The following is a 21,380-nucleotide window of genomic DNA, read 5'->3' as shown; positions in this document are numbered from 1 at the left end:
GAGTGGGTTAAACAGGTTTATTTTCTCTAAGACTTCTTAACAGGGTAATGGGCACCCTAAACTATCAAAAAAGCCTTTCTAAAGTCATCTAGTCTAATATTTTACATCTACAGCCTCCAGAAAGAAAGTCCTTTGGTTTTTACTTAAAAACTTCCAGAGATGGAGCAATCACTCCTCACATTCATAAATAAAAGACCCTCAAACATCTTAAAAGTAGGTTCTGTGGCTTCCCCCAGGACTGGGCCATAAACCACACAGGTTAAGAGTCTCCACCTGAGTGTGCTGTGCCTCTCTCTACAGGAAAGGAACAAGTCATGTGAGGAACTAGTATCTACCAGTTAATCTAACTTTCTCACTCCAACCCACTGATCCATATCCCCAGGCCTGAATCCCCCATTAAGTCAGGAAATTGCTCCTCATCACTGTTGGAAGCACACCCAAGCAGCAATAATTGAAGTTGGCCCTTACCTGGGGGCTGTGCCTCTGGACACTGAACTGGGGGTTGCCTGCGAAATGGTCACAATGTCTTCGTCCCCTCCATCCTCATAAAAGCTCGCTAGGGCGATCTGAAACAGAGACGTAGTAACTTGGGATTCTTAAACAGGCCTTCATCTAACACATTATTTCCTTTGAGTGTAAAAAAGCAAAGTCACAAAGATATGGCCCACACTTACAATGTGGTCTGTATCTGGGGACCACAGAAAATGAGATCAAAAGATAGCAAGCAGCCCAGCATCTCTCTTCATATCGCCTGAGACAAATTCCACCCACTAAGGGGAATAGAAGGCAAGAAGGAAGACGGATGGAGACACTCCTCATTCTCATTTTACCAGGAAACGTGACCCAGCAAAAGCAGCGTACATTTATTGAGCATTTATTTATGTGCCACGTTGTTCTGAGCGTAACTCTACATGTGTTAACTCATTTAATCCTCAAAGAATCGTATGTAATTGGTGTTATTGTCTCATTCTATAGTTGATACAGAAACACTGAGAAATTAAGAAAACTGCCCAAAGTTAAGCAGTTGGTAAGGAGTAGAGCCAGGTTCCATCCCAGGCAGTCTGCTCCGGCCCTTACTCTCAGCTTTCATGGGACAGCCAGGAGTCAGGAACAGGGAGATTGGTCCAGACTGCTATGTTCACTTTCTCACTAAGGCCTGGTTTCCTCATCTATGCACTGTAGACGCCTGTCCCACCAACCCTGCACAATGAATGAGAGGACCCATTAACATTCCTGCACAGTCATGCCTTAGCTCTCTACATACAGAAGGTATATGGGAGTCTTCTGGCCATTTGTGTTTGGTTGTTTCTCTCACTGACTTAACGGTTAGGTATTTACTAATCACTTACTCCGTACAAAGAAATAAGAAAGAGTACTGAGGTCTACAGAGATGAAAATGATATAGTTCCTGTCCTCAAGATCAACAGCCTTATAGTAGGCAGTGAGCCCTTGTGGGACATCACCAGCCGTTAGGAATGTGCCTTCATGGGATATAACCAGTCGGCTGGAGGCAATGTGCTGTCATAGCACACACACTGAACTGGTATTGAGGGAGGCCTGCAGTCAAGTCCCGGCCCTGTCAGGCAAGTCATGTCACATGCACGAGCCTCAATTTCCCTACCGGTAGTGTGAGGAAGACTGGGACTGATGACCTGGCAACTGTGTAACATCATGAGCTTCTAGGTTTTCCAGGCCGCAGCCACATTTAGTATTTCTGCCCTGCACAGGGGCTTCACACTGTGTGTGTACAGACATGATGCTATACCTAACTCTTTTACTCTGTGGAAGCAATTTAAATGGTGGAGTCAAGCAGACCTAGCTCAAAGCCCAACCTCACTACTTACTGGCTGGGGGGTCCTGAGCATATCACTTGCCTTCTGACCTTCCAACTCCTCACCTACACAGCAGAGCTAGTCTTCTTTACCTCAGTGTTGCTAGGATTAAACAAATCATCCCCTGTAAAGTGCCTGGCACTTGGTGGTTCAGAGCCTGGACTCTGGAATCAGAACTGAGTTCTAAAGCTATCTTTTCCACTTGGTAACTAGTGATGCCTTGAGCAAGTTACTTCACCTCAGCTGCAAAATGCTAAAGATTAAGTAATTTAGGACACGTAAAGCAGATAGAACAGCACCTGACTCATGGTAGGGAATCAAGAAATACTCATCATCGTCATCCACCTAAGACGCAGGCTGACCAAGACCATTTACGCCATTCTTTCTACAATTAATTACTGAGTGCCCATTATGAGCCAGGAGCTGTTCTAGGCAAGGGGGATTCAACAATTTACAAAAATCCCTCCCTCGTGTAGCTCATCTTAATGCCTTAATTAACAAATACTTAAATAATACGTAACACGTGCCAGTACACTAGACGATACATTCCACGAGACTCCCGTTTTACAGATGACTTAACTAGACTAGGAAAGCCGAATAGGCTCCAAGGTTGCGCCACCACCCCTGAGGTAGTTTCACCCAGGAACTGAGTAGGAGGGGGCGTGGGCCGACTCCCAGGCCGGGCTTCTCCCACCACCCGCGGCGGGGGCGGTATAAAGGGAAATAAACGATCACCTCGGCCCCGGCGCAGCTCCACCCCGGACCTGGTCATTCCCGCCGGCCTGGACCCAGCCGAGCCTCGGCGCGGCCGCCACGCCCCCAGGCTCCGCTCTCCACGCGGGTTGCCGCACTGCCCGAAGTCTCGCTGACCCCGCGAGCGGGCGAGGCGGAGGGGGAAACCGAGGCCCGGCAGAGCAGGGCCCGGCCGGGGCCGGCCCGCGTTTTCCCACGCCCAACCGAGCTGGCGACGCGTGGCAAGCAGCCTCGGGACCCTGAGGCCTGGGTCAGGCCGCAGCCCGGCGGGATGACTGTGCGCTTCGGCCACCGCGGGCTTGCTGCGCCAGACACCCGCCTCCCGCAGCCCCCCGCCGGCCCGACGCAGCCGGCCCCGCGCCGCTACCTGCAGGTCCCAGCCGGCCGACTCGAGGAAGAAGCGGGCCCGGTCCTCCTCGGCCCCAGTCACCGCCACGAACTCCCTCAGCGCGTCCTGTCGCTCCGCCGCCATCTTCGCTCTGTGCGCCGCCCGAACCGCTCCGGCCGCCGTCGCACAGCCTCAGCCCCGCAGCCGCGTTCCGCCCGCCGGTCAACCTGGCCCAGCCGAGCGGCGCCCGCCCGCAGGCCCCGCCCCATGCGGTGCCTCACGCAAAGCCCTCCGTGCGGGAAACGCCCCCTGCTCCGCGCCCTCTGGCGGCCGCGGCGCGGACCCGCAGCCTAAGGGCTGGAGTAGAAGCCGGGCGGAGTAGGAGAGGCGGGGCGGGTCTTCCCGGCAGCTGTGTGATGAAGGATCTCTGAAGGAGTCAGATCCACAATTATTCACTGAGTCATTCCTTCATTTCGTTCATTCATTTCTTCATTCATTCACCTCCTTGTTCACATAGTTACTGAATGCGATCGAAGTGTCTTCCAGGGACGGGCACAGGCAAAGAGCAAAACAAAGTCCCTGCCCTCTTGTTCATATTCTAGGGGAAAAAATAGACCTGGAACAACAGGTCTCTCCTCTGCTCCAACACTAACGTGTCTCCGGGTCTCACAGCGCGTAGCAGACAGAATCTCCTGGCCTGCAAGAGTGCTGTGAAATACGCCAGCCCCTCCATGTCACCTCCTAGGCTTCCCAGTAAATTGCTCTGCTCCAGATACCTTCCCTTCTTGCTGCCAGGCATGCATTTGCATCAAAGCCTTGCCAGCGGGGCGATTCCCTTTTCCTTTGCCGGTGGGCAAGGTGTTCCCCCACTTTCTTCAGAGACCCAATCCCGTCTTTTAGCCCCCCCCCCACTTCTTTGCCCTCTTTGTCTCTTGCCATCCTGCCTGGGATTCTCTTCTCTTCCTCTTTCTTTTGTCAGCTTCTGCACATTCCCTCCCCTCAGTTTAGGTATTCTCTCTTCAAGGAGGCCTTTCTACATCCCTAGGCTCTCCACCAGACATCCTTGTGCATGCCCTGTGACGCCATGTTAAGTGTCAGCCTTCCCCAAGGGCCACCATCCCTGTGACAGCAGAGGCTGTGGCTGTCTCCGGCACAGTATGGCTTACTGGCACTCACTCAGGACTCGGCCTGGGGTTGAAGCCCAGCCATCACTGCTTGTAGGATCTTGAGCCAATTTCCTTTAGCTTCAGCGTCTTGATGGGTAAATGGAGTTCCTTACAGTACTTCAGGGGGATTGTGTGAGGATGCAGCGTGAACTGCTCAGAGTTGTGCTTGACACTTACCAAGCCCTCTGCAAATGTTAGCTGTCATTTTATCTCCTGGGACCTGCAGTCACTGGTATTAAATAGCCACTTAATGATCCTTTGCTGAATTAATGAAGGAGTGAATGAATGAAACCAAGCATCTGAGCGTCCATTTGAGAAATTCAAGGTCAGAATCTGAGGACAGAGTTGCAGGGCAGGTACCTGGACCCGTGATGAGTGGTGAGCTGACTCTAGGAGATGATCTAATTTCAATAAATAAAACTTTTCCTTTGCCATAAAACAGATGCCTTCGTGGTGGGGAGAAATGGCCTGACCCCTCTGACCCATAAGAGTGCATTCCCCAAGTGAGGTGGCTGCAAAGACATTGCCCTCAGTATTCATCATGGTTGTGGGCTGGGCTCACAGCTGGGTGGTGAAGGCAGGCCTCTGCCAGCCCCCTCAGGGGCTGCTTTTAAGCAAGGTGGGGGATGGGAGTTGGGCTAGCCCAGTATTCACAGCCTTCTCAGATCCACACCCCCTTTTTCATAAAAAAAAAAAAAAATTTCTGTCACCCTTTTACTACCTTAAATGGCATTCAGAGATAATAAAACTGACCTACACATGTTGAAAAGATCGGCATCATGCCTTAACTGGAGAAATAAAGGAGAAATAATTTGGAATAAAATGATCCATGTTTCAATTCTCAGGGGTAAATATAGCAGACAAAATAAGCCAGTTAGGGACTTGCTTCTATGTACAGGGCTGTTTTTTTGTTTGTTTGTTTGTTTTTAAGTAGGCTCCATGTCCAGCTTGGAGCCCAACGTGGGACTTGAACTCACAAACCCTGAGATTAAGAGCTGAGCCAAGATCAAGACCAGAGCTGAGATCAAGATTCAGACACTTAATTGACTGAACCACCCAGGCACCCCTGTACAGGGCTGTTTTATGCGTGATTAAAATATTGAAAGTGTGTCGCTGTGGGTGACATAATTTTCCAAAATGGTAAGGAAAAAAAACACCTTAATAAAGTTTTGAACAACACAAAGTTCAGTCTTCCCTTGAGTGACATGGTAGTTGCATTCCTGGGAAATTTGGTGTATCTTTAAAACTGTGCAAAAAAAATAAGTTTATATGTCAAATGAGTTAGGGTCGAAGTTCAGGTTATTAAAAGCCAGTTTGCAGCTGTGTGAGGCCCTGGAAGGACGTGTGGGTGGAGGGACCTTCCTCTGTGGTGCTCAAAGGCATTGGAATACAACTTGGCAAACCCAGTGGAGTTGAAGAAACACGAAACCTAGATCCCCTGCCAGCTCTACTTGTGGGTGTTCACCCCACGTAAGTGCTGGCATACGCACACCAGGAGACGCAACGACATCATTTCTGTGGGCGATAGTGAGACTGGAACAACTCAGGTCTCTTACATCAAGAGGACCACAAAGGTAATGTATTGCTACACTGGAATACCGTATAGCCGTGAAGATGCAGGAATTAGAGCTACAGATAACCAACCTGGATAAATCTCGAATGTTGAGCCAAAAAAGCAAGGTTGGGACTGATGTGTGGAGTCAAGTGCCATTATATAGCACCATCTAGATGGTTTAGAAACGTGTAACACCATGCTTGACTAGGTCTGGCACCCCCCGCCCCCCCTCCCCCCCACTGCCCCACTCCCAGGCCAGTGAACCAGAGATGCACTCTGGGCTATGTGTGTGTTTCTTATGGGTGGTAGTGGGGTATCCTTGACCAGGCCTGGCACCCCCTCTTGACCCACTGCAGCACAGAACCCTCAAGGCTGCCATCCTCAGGGTGGCAAGATGCAGGAAACTTCTGTGTCTCCCTCCTCTTCCTCTAGCTCTGGGCCTTCTCTGCAGGAGCAAGTGGGGGCCCCTGGAGGCCCGAGGAGAGCAATGTAAACAGACCCATCTCTCTCATTGGGGGGTGCCATGGAGGCTAGGCCCGGGCAGGTTTGATAGGGGTTTTCTGGGGAAGACAGAGGAGAGGCCAAGAACCATCAGTGGGGAAGGAAGGAGAGAAAGAAGAGGAGCAGGAAAGGAGAAAACAGAAGACTAGGGGGGGAAGAAACAGACACTCTGATTTAGGGAGACCTGGAGTACAGCCACTAACCTCCAGAGGTCCAGATCCTGAGGCTCAAGCAGGATGAGCCTGTGGTGGGAGCTCTGGCCTGGGGCTTACCCCTCTTCTCTGTCTTTGGTCGGGCATCTTGCCTGTGCAGGGCTCCAGGCCTCAAAGCAGGGGAGGGATTGGACCGAGCAGCTCTGACTGCAGTTCCTTTCTCACTCTTTCAATCTGTCACCAGCAGGTTGTCCTGAGTGCCCACCAAGGGCCCTGAGTTACCCATGGTTTGTTTTATTTGCCGGCACCCTCTCCACCTCTTTTGGGGACTGCTCCCCCCTGCACATCCACTGGGCCTGATACAGTTAATGCCTTACAAGCACCCATGCATTTCAACTACAAAACGACCTATGAAGGGAGATGCTAATGTCATTACTAGTTTATGGATAAGGAAACCAAGACACTCTGAGAGAACTCACCCAAGACATGAATAGGAGAACTGGAATTTGAATCTGAGTAGATTCCCAAGACTGTTGCTTTTACCTCTACCCTCTACACCCTCTCAGATGTTACAGGGGTCTAACATGTTCCAAGCACCTGCTTGGTGCTTATGCTTCCTGTGCTATGTCAAGCACACTCCTGCCTCAGGGCCTTTGCACTTGCTGTTCCTTATGTCTATTATGCTCCCCCCCCCCTGATATCTACGAGTCTCTCTACTCACTCCCTTCAGGTCTCTGCTCAAATGTCACTTTACCTGTAAGGACCCTTCTGACCACCCTAAATAAAATGTATGTCCTCTCCCTTGCTCTGGCACACCTCCCCCCCCCCCCCCCCCGCCTGTATTATTCCTTAGCACTCACCACCATGTGACATGTTGCTTATCTACATTTACTTGCTCACTGTCTGTCTTCCCACAGTAGTAGGTATGCTCTGAGAGAACAGACTTTTCTCTTTAATTCTCTGCACACTGATTAGTACCTGGCTCGGTGTCGGGGCGGAGTCAGTTTAGGGGGTGGTGTTGGGAGATGCGATTGGGGAGAGCGGTGGTTTGCAGGTGGTTTGCAGGGGGGGGGGGGGGGGGGGGGGGGGACAGAGAAGTTCTTGCAGAGACCCGGTTCCATGCTTTCTTCCCTGCTGTTCATTTCCTGGGGCTGCTGTGAAAAATGACCACAAAACGGAGTGCTTTAGAACAACAGAAATTTATTGTCTCATCATTCTGAAGGCCAGAAGTTTGAAATCAGCATCACTGCGCAGGAGACAAGGTGTCAGTGGGCCCTGCTCCCTCTGGGGGAGGGAGGCTCTGGGGGAGAAGCTGTCGTGGTTTCCTCCAGTTTCTGCATGCTCCCGGCGCGCTTTAACTTGTGGCCACATCACTCCCATCTCAGCCTCTGTGGTCACGTTGCTGCCTTATCCTCGGTGTCAAATCTCCCTCTGTCTCCTTCATCAGAACACTCGTGATTGCATTCAGGGCCCACCTGAATAATCCAGGATAAACTCCCGTCTCAAGATCTTTAATTACAGCTGCCAAGTCCTTTTTGCCATGTGAGGTCGTAGTCACAAGTTCCAGAGATTAGGACGTGGATATCTTCTGGCACGGGGCTATTATTCTGATGTCTGGCTATTCAGTGATTTATGCAATTCTCAGACTATACTAAGGTCCCCTTTGGCTTAGGTTTGGCAAGCTGTGTTTCTGTTGTCATAATGAAAAACAGCCAGGCAAATGCACTTCCCCACAGAGTAGGTGCTAATAAACGTTCACGTGGAAAACAAAAACAGGAGCTCGCAGGTACTGAGTGTACGGCACACACAGCACATACGAAGCCCTCAGTAAATGAACCGAATTCGTTCTTCGACAATGCAGAGAAGTCCACGTTATGATCTGTGTCCGCATTATTATTCATGAGGGTCCAAGAGGTGAAGCGACTGATTAGTCACTAAGGGCACACCGGAAGGGAGTGGGGGCTTCGGGATTGCAAGGCAGGCGTGTCACACTTTCCCCTACCTCGGGCTTCTCCTCCCCAGCACTACTGATGCTTCGGACCAGACAACTCTTTGCTGTGGGCGCTGCCCCGTGCATTATAGGGTGTTTACCGGCATCCCTGACCTCCACACACTAGACGGTGATAGCCAGTTGTGACAACCCCCAAGTTGTGACAACCCCCAAATTGTGACAACCAAAAGTGTCTCTAGACATTGCCAAATGTACACTGGGGAAAAAACCTCCTCTTTTGGAGAACTACTGCTCTGGATTATACTCCCTAGTGGAGGTGGTGGTACAAAGAGGTGTTGTGTCAGCTGGGAATTGAACTCAAGTGTCACACAGAGCAAGGAAGCAGCTGCCTCTATGCCACGGATGTACACATTACTGGTTATCTAATGACATTTGCCCTCTGGTTTTTTTAGTGAAAAATTACAGCTGGGCACACCGCTGCCAGAATAAAGACTACATTTCCCAGGCTTCCTTGCAGCTAGCTGTGACCATGTGACCATATTCCAGGCTATTAGCGGTGATGTGGGCAAGTTCTCAGCTGTGCCCTTGAAGGGGAGGGTCATACTCTCCTTCACTGCCTTCTTCCCTCGTATTGCTGCCCGGGATGTGGATCTGGTAGCAGCAATATCAAGGAATCCCAGGTCTTAGTACCAAGGAGTTCCCTATTGCCTGGCCTGCTTATGCCTGATTATTACTAGACAAATCAGTTTTCTTCTGGCTTAAGCCACTGTGATTTAAGACCTCCGTTGAAGTTGCCAAACCTGCGTTTAACTATTACAGCCATCCGAGCCAGCCATAGTGGGGAAGGAAAGAAGGCAGGAAACGGGGAGAGAAGGATGTAAAGGGAGGGGCCTGGGCAGTCTGGCTCTGCAAGCTCAGAGATGCTTAGGAAAACCTTCCAGAAAGGACTCTGAGTTGGATCTTGAAGGATGAGAAAATGTGGAGAGGGGAGGAAGGGAGCAGCCACTCCAGATGGGGCTGTAACAGGAACCAGGGCCCTGAGAAGACAGCCGGGCAAAGCCGTCAAGGACCAGGGGGGCCTGCACGGGCTGTGAAGGGAGGCACACACGGCACACCAGAAGGGAGCCCGGTCACTGCCCAGTGGGGAACTTAACCAGGTGAGTGGAAACCAGGTATGGGGATCCACGAAGCCTGGGGAACATCTGGAGGTTGAGATCGGAGTCAGAGAAATGGTTGGGGAGCGCTGGCCTCTCTCTGACTTAGAGGACCCACTCTGGGGCTGACCCCTCACCCTTGCCCCATGCTAAAGTGGGCCCAGTCCTGCTGGGCCTGGGGTCTTGACGTCTTCTTGCCGAAACCTCCTCTGGCAGGCAGCCAGGGCCAGCAGGAGTGCAGCCAAGGTCGTTGTCTTCAGCCCCAGGACCACAAGTGTGAACACAGACAGGAGGTCTGGAGGACACAGGGGAGAGCTCAGGATGGACCCTGGGTGATCCCCCAACAGTCCAGACCTCAGTGCCCCCACAGGGAAGTCTGGCCCAGCTGCTGTAAACCTCTGGGGCCACATTCTTTCTACATTGAGAAAGGAGATCTCAGACCTCCCCTCCCTCTGTCCTGGGCCTGAAGAGGCTTTGCCCAATATCCTACCTGTACGTGTACTCATCTTGGCAGCATTCCTGACCTCTGACAGTAATAGAAAACTGTGTTCATTTATTGGCTGCTCAGCTCCTCTGCCCCAGACCTGGAGCTAAGCACTTCCTAATTGCCTAATATAGTCCTTAAACTTAACTTGCAAGGTGGGATATGATTTGCTCAGGGACATATATGTCAGAGAAGTGATGGGACCAGGTGGCTCCCAAGAATGGCAGGAACAGGGCTGAGCAACAGGGAGTATCTGGGGCTGCTACCCCAAGTCTCACCCCCAACCCCACCCCAGTCCCAAGCGCCCCTGAGTGTTAAGAGGTGATGTGACATGCACGCTTCTGGGCACTTGGCATGTGTAAATCTCATCAGATCTATATACGACCTCGTGACATAGGCTTTCCGATTCTTATCCCTTCTCCCCACTGTTCACAGAGCAGGACAATAGCCATTTAAGGAGCGAAGCAACCTGCCCACAATCACACAGTTAGAAAGCGGCTCAATCCAGGACGCCTGGTGACAAAGCCATGTTCTCCAGCACTGTGACAGATAGTTTCACATTGTATCCTTGCACTGGCTCACAGGGAGCTCACTCTCTCTCAAGCAAGACTGCCCACTGAACTGTCAGCACTGGCTGTTAGAGAGTCCTTTCTTTGATTGAGCTTCAACGTGGTTCTCTGGCTTCCTGGTTCTGCAGTTGAGATGAAGTCCTGGGGACTTTCTTGGTGGCAGGTGATGGCCCTAGAAGTCAGGACTTGCTCCCTTCCCATGGCCAAGACATGTGTGGCCGCCCTTGTCTGTGGGGACTGGTTACCTTCACAGGAGGTAGGTACACTCACCTGATGGAAGTATCCTGTCTACATGTTCACTGGTGAATTCTGTCTCTTGGGGAGAAGTGGGGTTTGCTGCAAGGAAGAGAGACAGTCTCACATTCCCCTTTTCTTTCTGTCCTGCCACTTCCCGAGCCCCTGTGCTAGGACCTGGGGTCATCGAGATGAGTCTGCCTGGGTTGGGGGCTAGAAGTCAAACCCTGCAACTGTGAGGGACTAGGTAGACCTGTGGGACATCTTTGGGGTAGGGACAATGTCTGATTCATTGCAGTAACCGAAGCACCTGGTACAGTGTAAAGTAGTAAACAGACACTCAACAGATGCTGTTAAATCACTGTTGGCCTTTACAAAGTTTTGTGGAGCCCAAAATGGGGAGAAATTAACTCTGCCTGGGAGAAACAGAAGGTTTCACAGAGGAGGGACTATTTGTGCTGGGCCTTGAAGAATGAGTAGGAGTTCTCCAGAGGGAAGGAGAAAGAATTCCAGGCATAGGAAATGGCTTGTGGAAAGGCTGGAGGCTGAGGACAGCTGGCTTATCTGGGACAGGATGGAAAGTTCCTTGTGGACTGCCTCCCCCTCACCCCCAAGGCCTCCTAGACCACCTGTCTCACCTCTTACTCTCAGCCTGGTGCCTGGTCCGGACAGGTACTGTCTGTTGAATTTCCTCTGAAACTTGACACAGTAGTAGGTGCCTGTGCGCTCGGCAGAGGCGTCTTGCAGAAGAATGCTAAAATCCCTGCTGGAGGCCTGGACAGCTGTCACGTTGGGTTGGGAGATGCCTTCAAAGTTGTAAATGGCTTCCCGGCTTGGACCAGCCCCCCGAAACCACCTGATGGGTCCTGGGGGACCATCTCCAAGCACTGTGCAGTTCAGAAATACAGTGTCTCCGGTGGTTGCCAATACCAGCTCCTGGGGCTGGATGATCCAGAGGTCTGGCTCTGGGTCCCCGGCTCCTGAAGCCAAAGAGAGGGGCCTTGTTGGATTCCGTTTCTTCCTCCACTGTTCGCTCATGACCTCCCTCATATCTTCCCTCCCTCCCCTCTTCCCTGGTTTCTCTACTCAGCAACTCCCTCTGCATCCCCCCATTACTCTCAAGTTGATTCACTCAGTAGAGAAGTTCTCAGGACCTACTATGTGTTGATGTTAGGATGGGAAAAACGGAGCTCAGCAAGACACACAGATGTCCTGCTGGGAGGAAGTTCTCAGTCTGGTGGTGGAGATGACCCAGAAAATCCCTCTGCGGTTGGAAACCCAGAGGACTGTAGGACCAAGAGAAGGCCCCTGTCACAGCTTGGAAGGAGCCCAAGAAGCCTTTCAGACATGCTTGTGTCAAGTGAAAATGAACCCTTCCCCCTGCCCCCAGCCACCTGCTGCAGATATTTTGCCTGTCAGCAGTCTACAGGGGGGTTCCACAAACATCCATTCTTCTATTTCATCACCCGACCCACAAAGTAGGAATTATGTCACTTACTCTACAAGGTAAGCACTTGAACCATATAGAACTGAAGGGACCGATTTAAGAACACGCTCTTATTGAATGGTAGACCCAGGATTTGAGTACTGCCCCCGGACTTACAGATAGCATGACTGATGACGTGGGGAGTGCGGTAGATGAAATTATCAGCCCTCCTTCTTGACTCTCCTCGTAGTATGGTACACCCCTACTCTTGCCATGGCCTTGTGGGGGGAGGGTACACATCACAGTGTCTCGACTTTGAGCTTAGCCACATGACTTGCTTTAGCCAATCGGGGTGTTAGCGGGCATTATGTGACTAGAAGCTAGAAATGTGCTAGGGGGCATTGGGACTTGTCCTCTTCGCTTCTGCCATCTCCACGACACAGATGTACTCTGGGTAGCTGCAATAAGATATGGCCCTGGGACGAGGCACGTGGGGCAGAACCACTCCAGCTGCCTGTGCATGTGTGAGTGAGACATACTTATTTTGTGTGCCATTGGGATTTATGTGCCCAGCACAGCTGTGGGTAAAGGCGGCTGCCGCAGGGACACAGATCGGAGACAAGCGCTAAGCCCCACAGGGCCTGATACTCACCCTTCACAAGCACGGAGGTGCCCTTCTCCAGTGTCTTTTCTGATTTCTCACTCAAGTCACTAAATCCCACACAGTGGTAGGTTCCAGCATGCTTGCTGGTGACATTGTGGATATAGATGGAATAGTCACAATTAAGCGGCTCCCGTGTCCCCTGGATCATTGGCGTCACCCCAGGAAAGTAGCCGTGTTTGAAGTTATAAATCTCCTGCTGGTGCTGGTGGCTCACCTTGACCCATTTCATCATGTCATCCGTGCAGGAGCCGTCCACCGTACATTGCAGTAGGAGCGTGTTACCTTCTGCCACCCGCATGGGGCCCTCGGGCTGTAGCACCTGCCACTCAGTCCCATTGCTTGGCTCAGAGGCTCCTACGACAGAGGAGGAAAGGCTTTGTGCTGAGCAGGAAGGACCTGGAGCCCTCAGAGGCGAGCTTGACCCAATCTAGTCATTAGCCGGCCAAGAACAATTGGCTTGTTCAAACAGCCGGCTCAGGACATTGGAGGGACGTTGTTGGGGGAGGGAAGTGCAAAAGATGGGGAAGTTGGCTGGAGAGGCAGAACAGAACTATTGGATGGAGAACTTACAAATAATAGAGGGCATTTAAGAGGCCCACGTGGAGGCACAGGGAGAAGACGACCATCTGCAAGCCAAGGAGAGAGGCCTCAGAAGAAACCAACCCCGCTGATACCTTCACCTAGACTTCTAGCCTCCAGAAGTAGGAGAAAATACATTTCTGTTGTTTAAACCACCAGTCTTTGGCACTTTGTTGTGGCCACCCAAACTAAGACCTCATCCAATAAGAATGTGACAATCTGTTTCTGGAGCCCCTGCTCTCAGCCCTCAAATGTATCACCCAAAGTGTGTGTGCTATGGTGTTTAGGGTAAACATCCTCCCTGCTTCCTGTGAATTGTTTATAAAATTAAAAAAAATTTTTTAAAAGTGATCTCTATGCCCAACATGGGGCTTGAACTCACAACCCTGAGATCAAGAGTCACATGCTGTACCAACTGAGTCAGCCAAGTGCCCCCCGTGAATTCTTTTTTAAAAAAAAAACTATGTTATTGAGGCATTATTTACATACAGTAAATACCAGAAATTTTATGTACCATATACAGTTGTATAACTTTAAAAACATTTTTAAATTTGAAGTAAAGTTGACATATAATATTATATTATTTTTAGGTGTCTAGTGTGAATTCTTCGCCAAACTGCAATGCTCATTGGTGTGTTGGGAAGCGGGTCTATTTTGGGGATTGAACTGCTGAGGTTAGCCTCAAAATGGGCATCGAGAAAGAGGGTTGAGGCCTCCCATGCAAGTTCTTTCACACCTGGGTTATGAACATCATCTCAGGTGCTCCCCTCAAGAACTCCCTGAGGTAGGTATTGTTGTTACATCCATTTTTCAGATGAGAAAACTGAAAGAGGAAGAAACGTGAGGGGGACCATATATTCAGTTGGCATCATGACCAGGATTTGGACTCAGATTAGGTAGACTTAAGGTTCTGCTCAACATAAGTCATCAGCTTTGTGCCCCGACTTTCCCCTGGTGTATGGGACCATCAGGCCTGGTGGATGACTCCATCTCACTCCAAGACGTAAGTTTGCAGGATATCATGGTGTATCTCAGTTGCAAGGGAGGTGGGGGAGTAGGGAGGTGAGATAGACGTTCCCTTCTCAGAGGATCTGGGGAGGGGACATGGAATTTTAAATTCCTTTTCCTCCTGTCCTTGGCTAGGCATGTGCTAGTAGCCTCTCTAAGAATCACCTCACAGTTGGGACTGAGGGATACCTCATGTTCAGTCCTAGGGATTGCTTTTGTCCTTGGTGTCCTTAGTTCCGAGAACTTTAGCAGCGTCCACCCTCAAACACCATGATGTGAGCCAGTTAGAGCTGTTCTCTCTAATCCTTTCTGGTGCTTTGTTCCCTGGCCTCAGGTAGTTTCCTTGCACCTCGCACACATGCCTTGAAAGATGCCCTCCACTCAGCACAGAGCTGAGAATAGTGGCTGTTCCCACCGACCAAACTGGGAAACCTCATGATTGACAGAGCAATGGGTAGAACACACAGGCAAGAGCACTCAGAGAGAAGTGCTCTGGTCCCATCTAGCAAATCTGAACAGCAAAGCCCTGAAATGATAACAGCAAATACCATTCTATTGTGAGGCTTTCACACATGTTTAAGGAAAGTTCTGACAACAACAGAATAAAGATTGGGAGTGGGGGAAAGACAGGATACCTTTGAAAGTTTCCTATATTGTATGCTAAAGGGTATGGTGTCATTTAAAGGTAGATGGTGATAAATTACAGATGTATACTATAAACCTTAAAGCAACCACTAAACAACAAAATGAAGAGTTATAGCAAATAAGCCAATGAAGGAGACAAAATAACATTATAAAAATATTCGATAACCAAAAGAAGACAGAAAAAGAGAAAAAAAGGAACAAAGAACAAGTAGGACAAATAGGAAGGTAATAAGAACTTAACCTAATCCTATAAAAAGTCACTTTGAATGTAAATGGTCTAACCCCATGTAAAAATCAGACATTGTTGGATTGGATAAAAAAGTAAGACCTGACTACCTGTTGCCTACAAGAAAGCACTTTATTTATTTATTTATTTATTTATTTATTTATTTATTTATTTATTTAAAGATTTTATTTATTCATTCGACAGAGACAGAGACAGCCAGCGAGAGAGGGAACACAAGCAGGGGGAGTGGGAGAGGAAGAAGCAGGCTCCCAGCGGAAGAGCCTGATGTGGGGCTCGATCCCATAACGCCAGGATCACGCCCTGAGCCGAAGGCAGGCGCTTAACCGCTGTGCCACCCAGGCGCCCCAAGAAAGCACTTTAAATATTAAAGGTGCACCTATGTTAAAAGGAAGAAGAGGGTTACGAACACAAATCCAAAGAAAGCCAGAGTGGCTATATTAATATCAAGTAAAGCAGATTTCAGAACAAAGAAGATCTCTAGGAAGAAAGAATGTTACTTCATAGTGATAAAGGAGCAAATTAATCAAGAAGACATACAAATCCCAAACATTTGTGCACCAGATAACAGGTCTTCAAAGTATATGAAGCAAAACCCAGTAGAATGGCAGGGGGAAACAGACAAATCTACAGTTAGGCTTTGCGATTTCAATATCCTTTTTTTCATAGTTGATAAAATGTGTAGGCAGAAAGTCAGAAAGAATACAGAAGACTTGAAAAGCACTATCAACTAACTTAGCCTAATTGACATTTATAGAATTCTATGACCCCCCAAATAGCAGGATACACAGTTCTTTTCCAGTGCACAAAGAACATTTGCCAAGATAGAGCATATTCTGAGTCATAAAAATAGTCTCAATAAGTTAAGAAGAATTCAAGCATAATCTTTGACCCCCGTGGTATTAAATTAGAATCAATAACAGACAGATGCCTAGGAAACCCTGAGATACTTACCAGCTGAATAACATGCTTTCGAAAAACACATGAATTAAAGGCAAAAATGAAAGGGAAATTAGGAAGTATTTTGATCCAAATAAAAACAAAAACACAACATTAAAATTTGTGGGACACGTAGGAAAATTTATAGCATTAAATGACTATGTTAGGAAAGAAGAGAGGACTTAAATGGATGACCTTAGTTACTACCTTAAGAAATAGGAAGGGGCAACTGGTTGGCTCATTTGGTTGGGCGTCCAACTCTTGATTTGGGCCTGGGTTGTGATCTCAGGGTCCCGGGGTCGAGCCCTGTGTCAGACTCTGCTCTCATTGTGGGGCCTGCTTGGGATTCTCTCTGTCCCTCTTGCTCCATCCCTCCACCACTGCTCGTGCTCTCTTTGTCTCTTAAAAAAAATAAATAAATAAAAAATAAAAAAAGGAAGAACAAGCAAAGAAGAGCAAATTAAACTCAAAGTAAGTAGAAGAAAGGAAACCACAAATATCTGAGTGAAAATCAACAAAGTAAAAACCAGAAAACAATAAAGTCAAGAAGAATGAAATCTTTAAGAAGATCATTATTGATCTTTGATCATTGATAAACCTATAGCCATACTGAAGAAAAAGAGAGAGAGGGAGAGAGAGACAGACTCAGATTACTACTCAGGAATGAGAGAGGTGACACCAGTACAGACTTGACAGATAAAACCACAATGAGCTATTTCTAGACACCTGTAACAGTGACTAAAATGAAAAAGATTGGCATGCCAAGTGTTGGCGAGCATGTAGAGGAAATATCATCTTCATACTTGGCAGATGAGAATGCAAAAAGGTCCAACCTCCTTGGAAAACAGTTTAGAAGTGTCTTAAAAGTTAAATACACATCTATCATATGATCCACTCATTTTCTTCTTAGGTATTTTCCCAAGAGAAACGAAAGCATAAGTCCATACAAAGACTTGTACGTGAATGTCTATAAATGCTTTATTTGTGACAGTCCTGGACTGCACACCAGCCAAAGGTTTGTCAACCAGTGAATGGAAAAACAAAGCTGCGGCTTATCCATACAGAGGGTAGAAGTAAAAAGACGCGCATGAACTCTTGATATGTGCAACAACATGAACGAAGCTTGAAATAATTACGCTGAGGAGAAAAAGTTGGACAAAAAGGAGTACATACTGCATGATCTTGTAAAAAGTTTCAGGAAAGGCAAACCAATCTATAATGACAGAAAACAGAGGAGCGGTTGCCTGGGGAAGAGGAGAAGTGGCAAGGATGAATCACAAGGACACTTTTGTTGGTGTTAGTTATGTTCGATACATTGATTTTGGTGATGAGTTCACGGGAGGGAAGTAATATCCAACGCCCAAAAAACTTATCAAAGTAAACATGTTAAATATGTGTTATTCGTTATATGTTCATTGTACCTCAATGAAAGAAGGCCCATGCCCTTCACCTCTTCCTGCTGTCGCCTTCTTGGTTCTCCTTCCATGTCATTGCATGGACTTTGGGAGATGTCCTGGGTACGTGTCTGCAGGGCTGGAGCAGCTCACTATCCACAGCTCTGGGATTCCTTCCTACCTATTTTCAACCAGCCTTTCACAGTCGGTGGTGAAGGGTTCCCTTTTGGAAGCCTGGTATAAAACCCGTATTTTTCAAAAATATTTGATCCTGGGTAGTTTAGACATCTGACTTTCTAGCCTAGTTCCTAACATGTAGTGGATTCTCAGAGGTATTTGTGGAATGAGTATCTAGGAATTACAATTCACATTTTACAGTGGGGAAAACCAGCTCAGAGAAGCGAAGTGGTGCCCCAAATTACAGCTGGAGGGTGAGGGAGCAGCCAGGTCTGGCCCCAGATCTGAGCCCACCAGGGCCTCTCCAGGGGTGACCGTCTTGGAGGACCCAAGGTGAGATGAATAGGATCTGGGTCTTAGCAGGGACTGGGACAGGGGCCCAGATGGACAGGAGATGGAGTGAGCCTACTGAGAGAAAGCATCTTGCCTGCTGGATCAGAGGGTTCTGGGCTCGGAGGCTGGGCTGGACCCAGGAGCCCGAGGACTCAGGAGCTAAATCAGCCTGATCCTGACTTAGAGGACATGAGCGTATGATAATAACAGCCAACAGTTACTAAATCTTAACATTGTGCCAGGTACTAACTTAGAGGTATTATCGAGTTGGATCCTCCAAACGAAGTCGTGGGGTGGGTCCCATGATTAGCCCCATTTCATGGAGGGGGAAACTGAGGCTCGGAGAGATGTAACTTAAAGCAATCAGCGGTGAGGTCTGAGCCCAGATTTCTGAGGCTGAGCCCGTGCTGGCTCATGGGTGTTCAGTTTGTGTGGTCACACAGGGCCCCGTGTTTGGAAGGGCCCCACACTCGTGCTGATGCTCTGCTGTTGCTATTAGAAAGTTCTCAACACTTTTTGAACCTGTGTTTACATTTGAACTTACATTTACATTTTGCAAACTATGTCACTGATCCCGGGCTGAGCCTCATCATTTCTATACTTACTACTCACAGCACCCCATTAGCAGCCCTGTTTGCAGAAGAGGATAGCAAAGTGGCGTATGACATGGGCGCATGGGTGTCTGAGCCAGAGCCCAGCCAGCGAGCGCCCAGAGCCTGGGAGCTTCACCTCACTGGGCTGACTCCCAGGAAGTTCTGCTTCCTGGGGCCCTGGATCTGCACTCTGCTGGGATCTCTCAGCTACCCACTCCCATTCCTTCTTGGCGGGGTCAAGCCCCGCCCCCCCACCGGCCTGCCAGAGCACCTGGTGCCCCTCTCTGGGACCAGCCAGGTCCTGTTCTGTCCCAGATTCCACTCACCAAAGAGGACCAGGAACAGCACCAGCGGCCAGGAGCACGGAGGTGAGTGGGCCAGGTGTGTAGGGGCCATCATTGCAAGGGGCACACGTGCCTCCTGCGGTTCCCAAGACTGGCCGCCGTTCTTCAATCTGGTGGGTGCTGGAGATTGAAATGGGGCCCGTGGGCAAGGCTGTTTCTGCTTCTGGTAACCAAGGCTGCTGGGGGAAGTGTTTTTACTATGGCATGATTAGGCTGCTGGTGCAAGAGGAAGGAGCTGTTTGGAGGGGTTTCCGGGTTGCGTGTTTGGACAGTGAGTGGTTCCTGTAATTGCTCTGTCAAAACCCTAATGACCTCTTGTCAGAGGCTCTGTGCTGGGCACCCTGGAAGGAAAATGAGCATGCCCGTACTAGTGTGCGTCCGAGTCGGCCAGTCTTGGGGTCAAGTACTGGGGTCTGCCTTTTCCGGGCTGTGTGACCTTTCAAACTCACTTGCCACTTCTGAGCCTTTGTTTCTTCATCTGCAAAATGGGGATTGTAGTAATCCCCTCCTCAGAAAAGTGTTACGGGGATTATAAAATATGTGGGTGAGGGCTCAGTGCAATGGAAATGCTGAACACACCAGCCATCATTATTCATGAAAGGCAGGAAATAGAGGAGGTGGCATTTGCTTAAGAAGAAGGATTTATTTTAAAGTAAGCCCCATGAGGCCTCCTTTTGGCAGTGTGGGGAAGGCACAGACCCCCTTCCTAAATGAATAAGAGTGGGCAACTCTCGAAAACTCCATATCCTGGGGTCCAAATGTAACACACCAGGTCATATAAAAATTCGTGTTTGTGGCATCTTAATGTTCCGTAACTTCCTCGGGAGCCTCTATCATCCTGGCTGTCAGAAAGGAAAAGCTTACTTACGTTGGCCAATTAAAGCAATCCTAGGCTCTTCCCGGCTCTGTCAGTCTCTTTAGCGGCACCACCTGGGCTCAAATCTTGGCTTTATCCAATCATGACTATCATTTGGGCACTTTGTGCCTCAGTTTCCTGATCTATAAAACAGGAATGAAAATATGGTTGTACGTATGAGGTGGAATGAGCATTTATATGGGGTGCCATCATTCTCTATTAGTTTAACTCAGTTTTCTTAAAAAAAAAAAAAAAAACCCAAAACAAAAACCAAAAATGTTCAAGCTTTCAATGCTTCCCTCCCTCCTTCCTACTTCAGGTGGTCCTGGGTGGAGAGGAGGCTGGGGTTTCTTTCCGGGCAGGATGGTGGGCCTTGGGTCTGAGTCCTGTCTCAGGGCCTGGTGTCTGCCATGGGGAGGTTGGTCTGGCCTGGTCCCTGAGCACTTTGTACTCGGCCTGCTGAGGTGTGGCTGGTCCTGTCTTCTAAATCCCATTGCTCCTTCTACTTGTTCTCCTGTTTCGGAAACCTGTATATTGGAGCCTCTTTGAACTGACCACAGGCCTAGAAAATTCTGCTGGACACCCAGCCCCTCCCTGTCATCCTCCCAGGGGACCATCTTAATTGCCTGCACATTTGCCTGGATTCCTTTCTCAGGTCTTTCTTTTCTTCTTGAGAGCTAATTAAAATTAATTTTATTTATTTGAATAGGTAAGGTATTGTATTGATTAGCTATTGCTGTGTAACAAACACGCCCCCCCCCGCCCCCCAATGCAAGGGTTTAAAACAATCACCATTCATTTGACTGGTGATTTTGTGGGTTGACAGTTCTGCCTGGACTCAGCTCCGTGGTTCTTCTCATCTCAGCTGGTTTTGACTGGGATTGCTCCTGCATTTGAGATCAGCAGCAGGCTGGCTAGCGGACTGTCGCCCGGACCCCCTCGGCTCTCCTCCACGTGGTCTCTCATTCTCCAGGAGGCTAGTCTGGCTTGTTCACAGGACGGGGCAGTGCTGAGAGAGAGCAGACGTTGCAAGGTCACAGAAGTGTCACTCTGCCGCAGTCTTTCAGCCGAAGAAAGCCACAGACCAGACCAGATTGAAGGGATGGAAAATGGATTGTATCTTTTTTTTTTTTTAAGATTTTATTTATTTATTTATTTGACAGAGAGAGAGAGAGACAGCCAGCGAGAGAGGGAACACAAGCAGGGGGAGTGGGAGAGGAAGAAGCAGGCTCCCAGCGGAAGAGCCTGATGTGGGACTCGATCCCACAACGCCGGGATCACGCCCTGAGCCGAAGGCAGACGCTTAACGACTGAGCCACCCAGGCGCCCTGGATTGTACCTCTTGATGGGAGGAGCCGCAAAATCATATTGCCATAGGTGTAGATGTAGGGAGGGGGTAAAGAATCGTGGACATTCTGGCAATTTATCTCTCATGGGCATCCACAGGGAGCAGAATTGACAGGGTTCAAAATCTCCTCTATAGGGCTCCCAGATACCAC

The 21,380-nt window shown here is 49.1% G+C and overlaps 3 protein-coding genes across 4 annotated transcripts in view; all 3 read right to left on the bottom strand.

Annotated features, from left to right (window-relative positions):
* NSFL1C (NSFL1 cofactor) overlaps nucleotides 1-3,119 on the bottom strand; it is a 23,669-nt gene extending 20,550 nt beyond the window's left edge. Inside the window, exons 1-2 of one of the 2 annotated variants that reach the window (XM_040638092.1) lie at nucleotides 2,953-3,119; nucleotides 469-566 (exon numbers count right to left, since the gene is read on the bottom strand). In XM_040638092.1, coding sequence (XP_040494026.1) covers nucleotides 469-566; nucleotides 2,953-3,057 — 203 coding nt within the window. In that variant the 5' untranslated portion in view covers nucleotides 3,058-3,119. The remainder of the gene's footprint in view (nucleotides 1-468; nucleotides 567-2,952) is intronic. The other variant, XM_040638093.1, reaches the window with a different exon arrangement.
* Nucleotides 3,120-7,467: 4,348 nt separating this feature from the next.
* On the bottom strand, nucleotides 7,468-20,112 carry LOC103674373 (signal-regulatory protein beta-2). The gene is given in 6 exon segments (XM_008703277.2): nucleotides 7,468-9,553; nucleotides 9,556-9,687; nucleotides 10,716-10,781; nucleotides 11,318-11,659; nucleotides 12,758-13,123; nucleotides 19,008-20,112. Coding segments are annotated over 6 exon segments (1,035 nt in total). The 5' UTR covers nucleotides 19,081-20,112; the 3' UTR covers nucleotides 7,468-9,497.
* A 453-nt stretch (nucleotides 20,113-20,565) lies between these two features.
* Nucleotides 20,566-21,380, bottom strand: part of LOC103674374 (signal-regulatory protein beta-1) — a 35,356-nt gene continuing 34,541 nt past the window's right edge. The window contains exon 7 of the transcript XR_005836906.1: nucleotides 20,566-20,890. The gene's annotated coding sequence lies outside the window, so the exon portion shown is untranslated. The remainder of the gene's footprint in view (nucleotides 20,891-21,380) is intronic.

The sequence above is a fragment of the Ursus maritimus genome, unplaced genomic scaffold (assembly GCF_017311325.1).
Source record: "Ursus maritimus isolate PB19 unplaced genomic scaffold, ASM1731132v1 scaffold_22, whole genome shotgun sequence".
NCBI classification, from domain to species: domain Eukaryota; kingdom Metazoa; phylum Chordata; class Mammalia; order Carnivora; family Ursidae; genus Ursus; species Ursus maritimus.
This window is presented reverse-complemented; position numbering and strand designations above follow the sequence as displayed.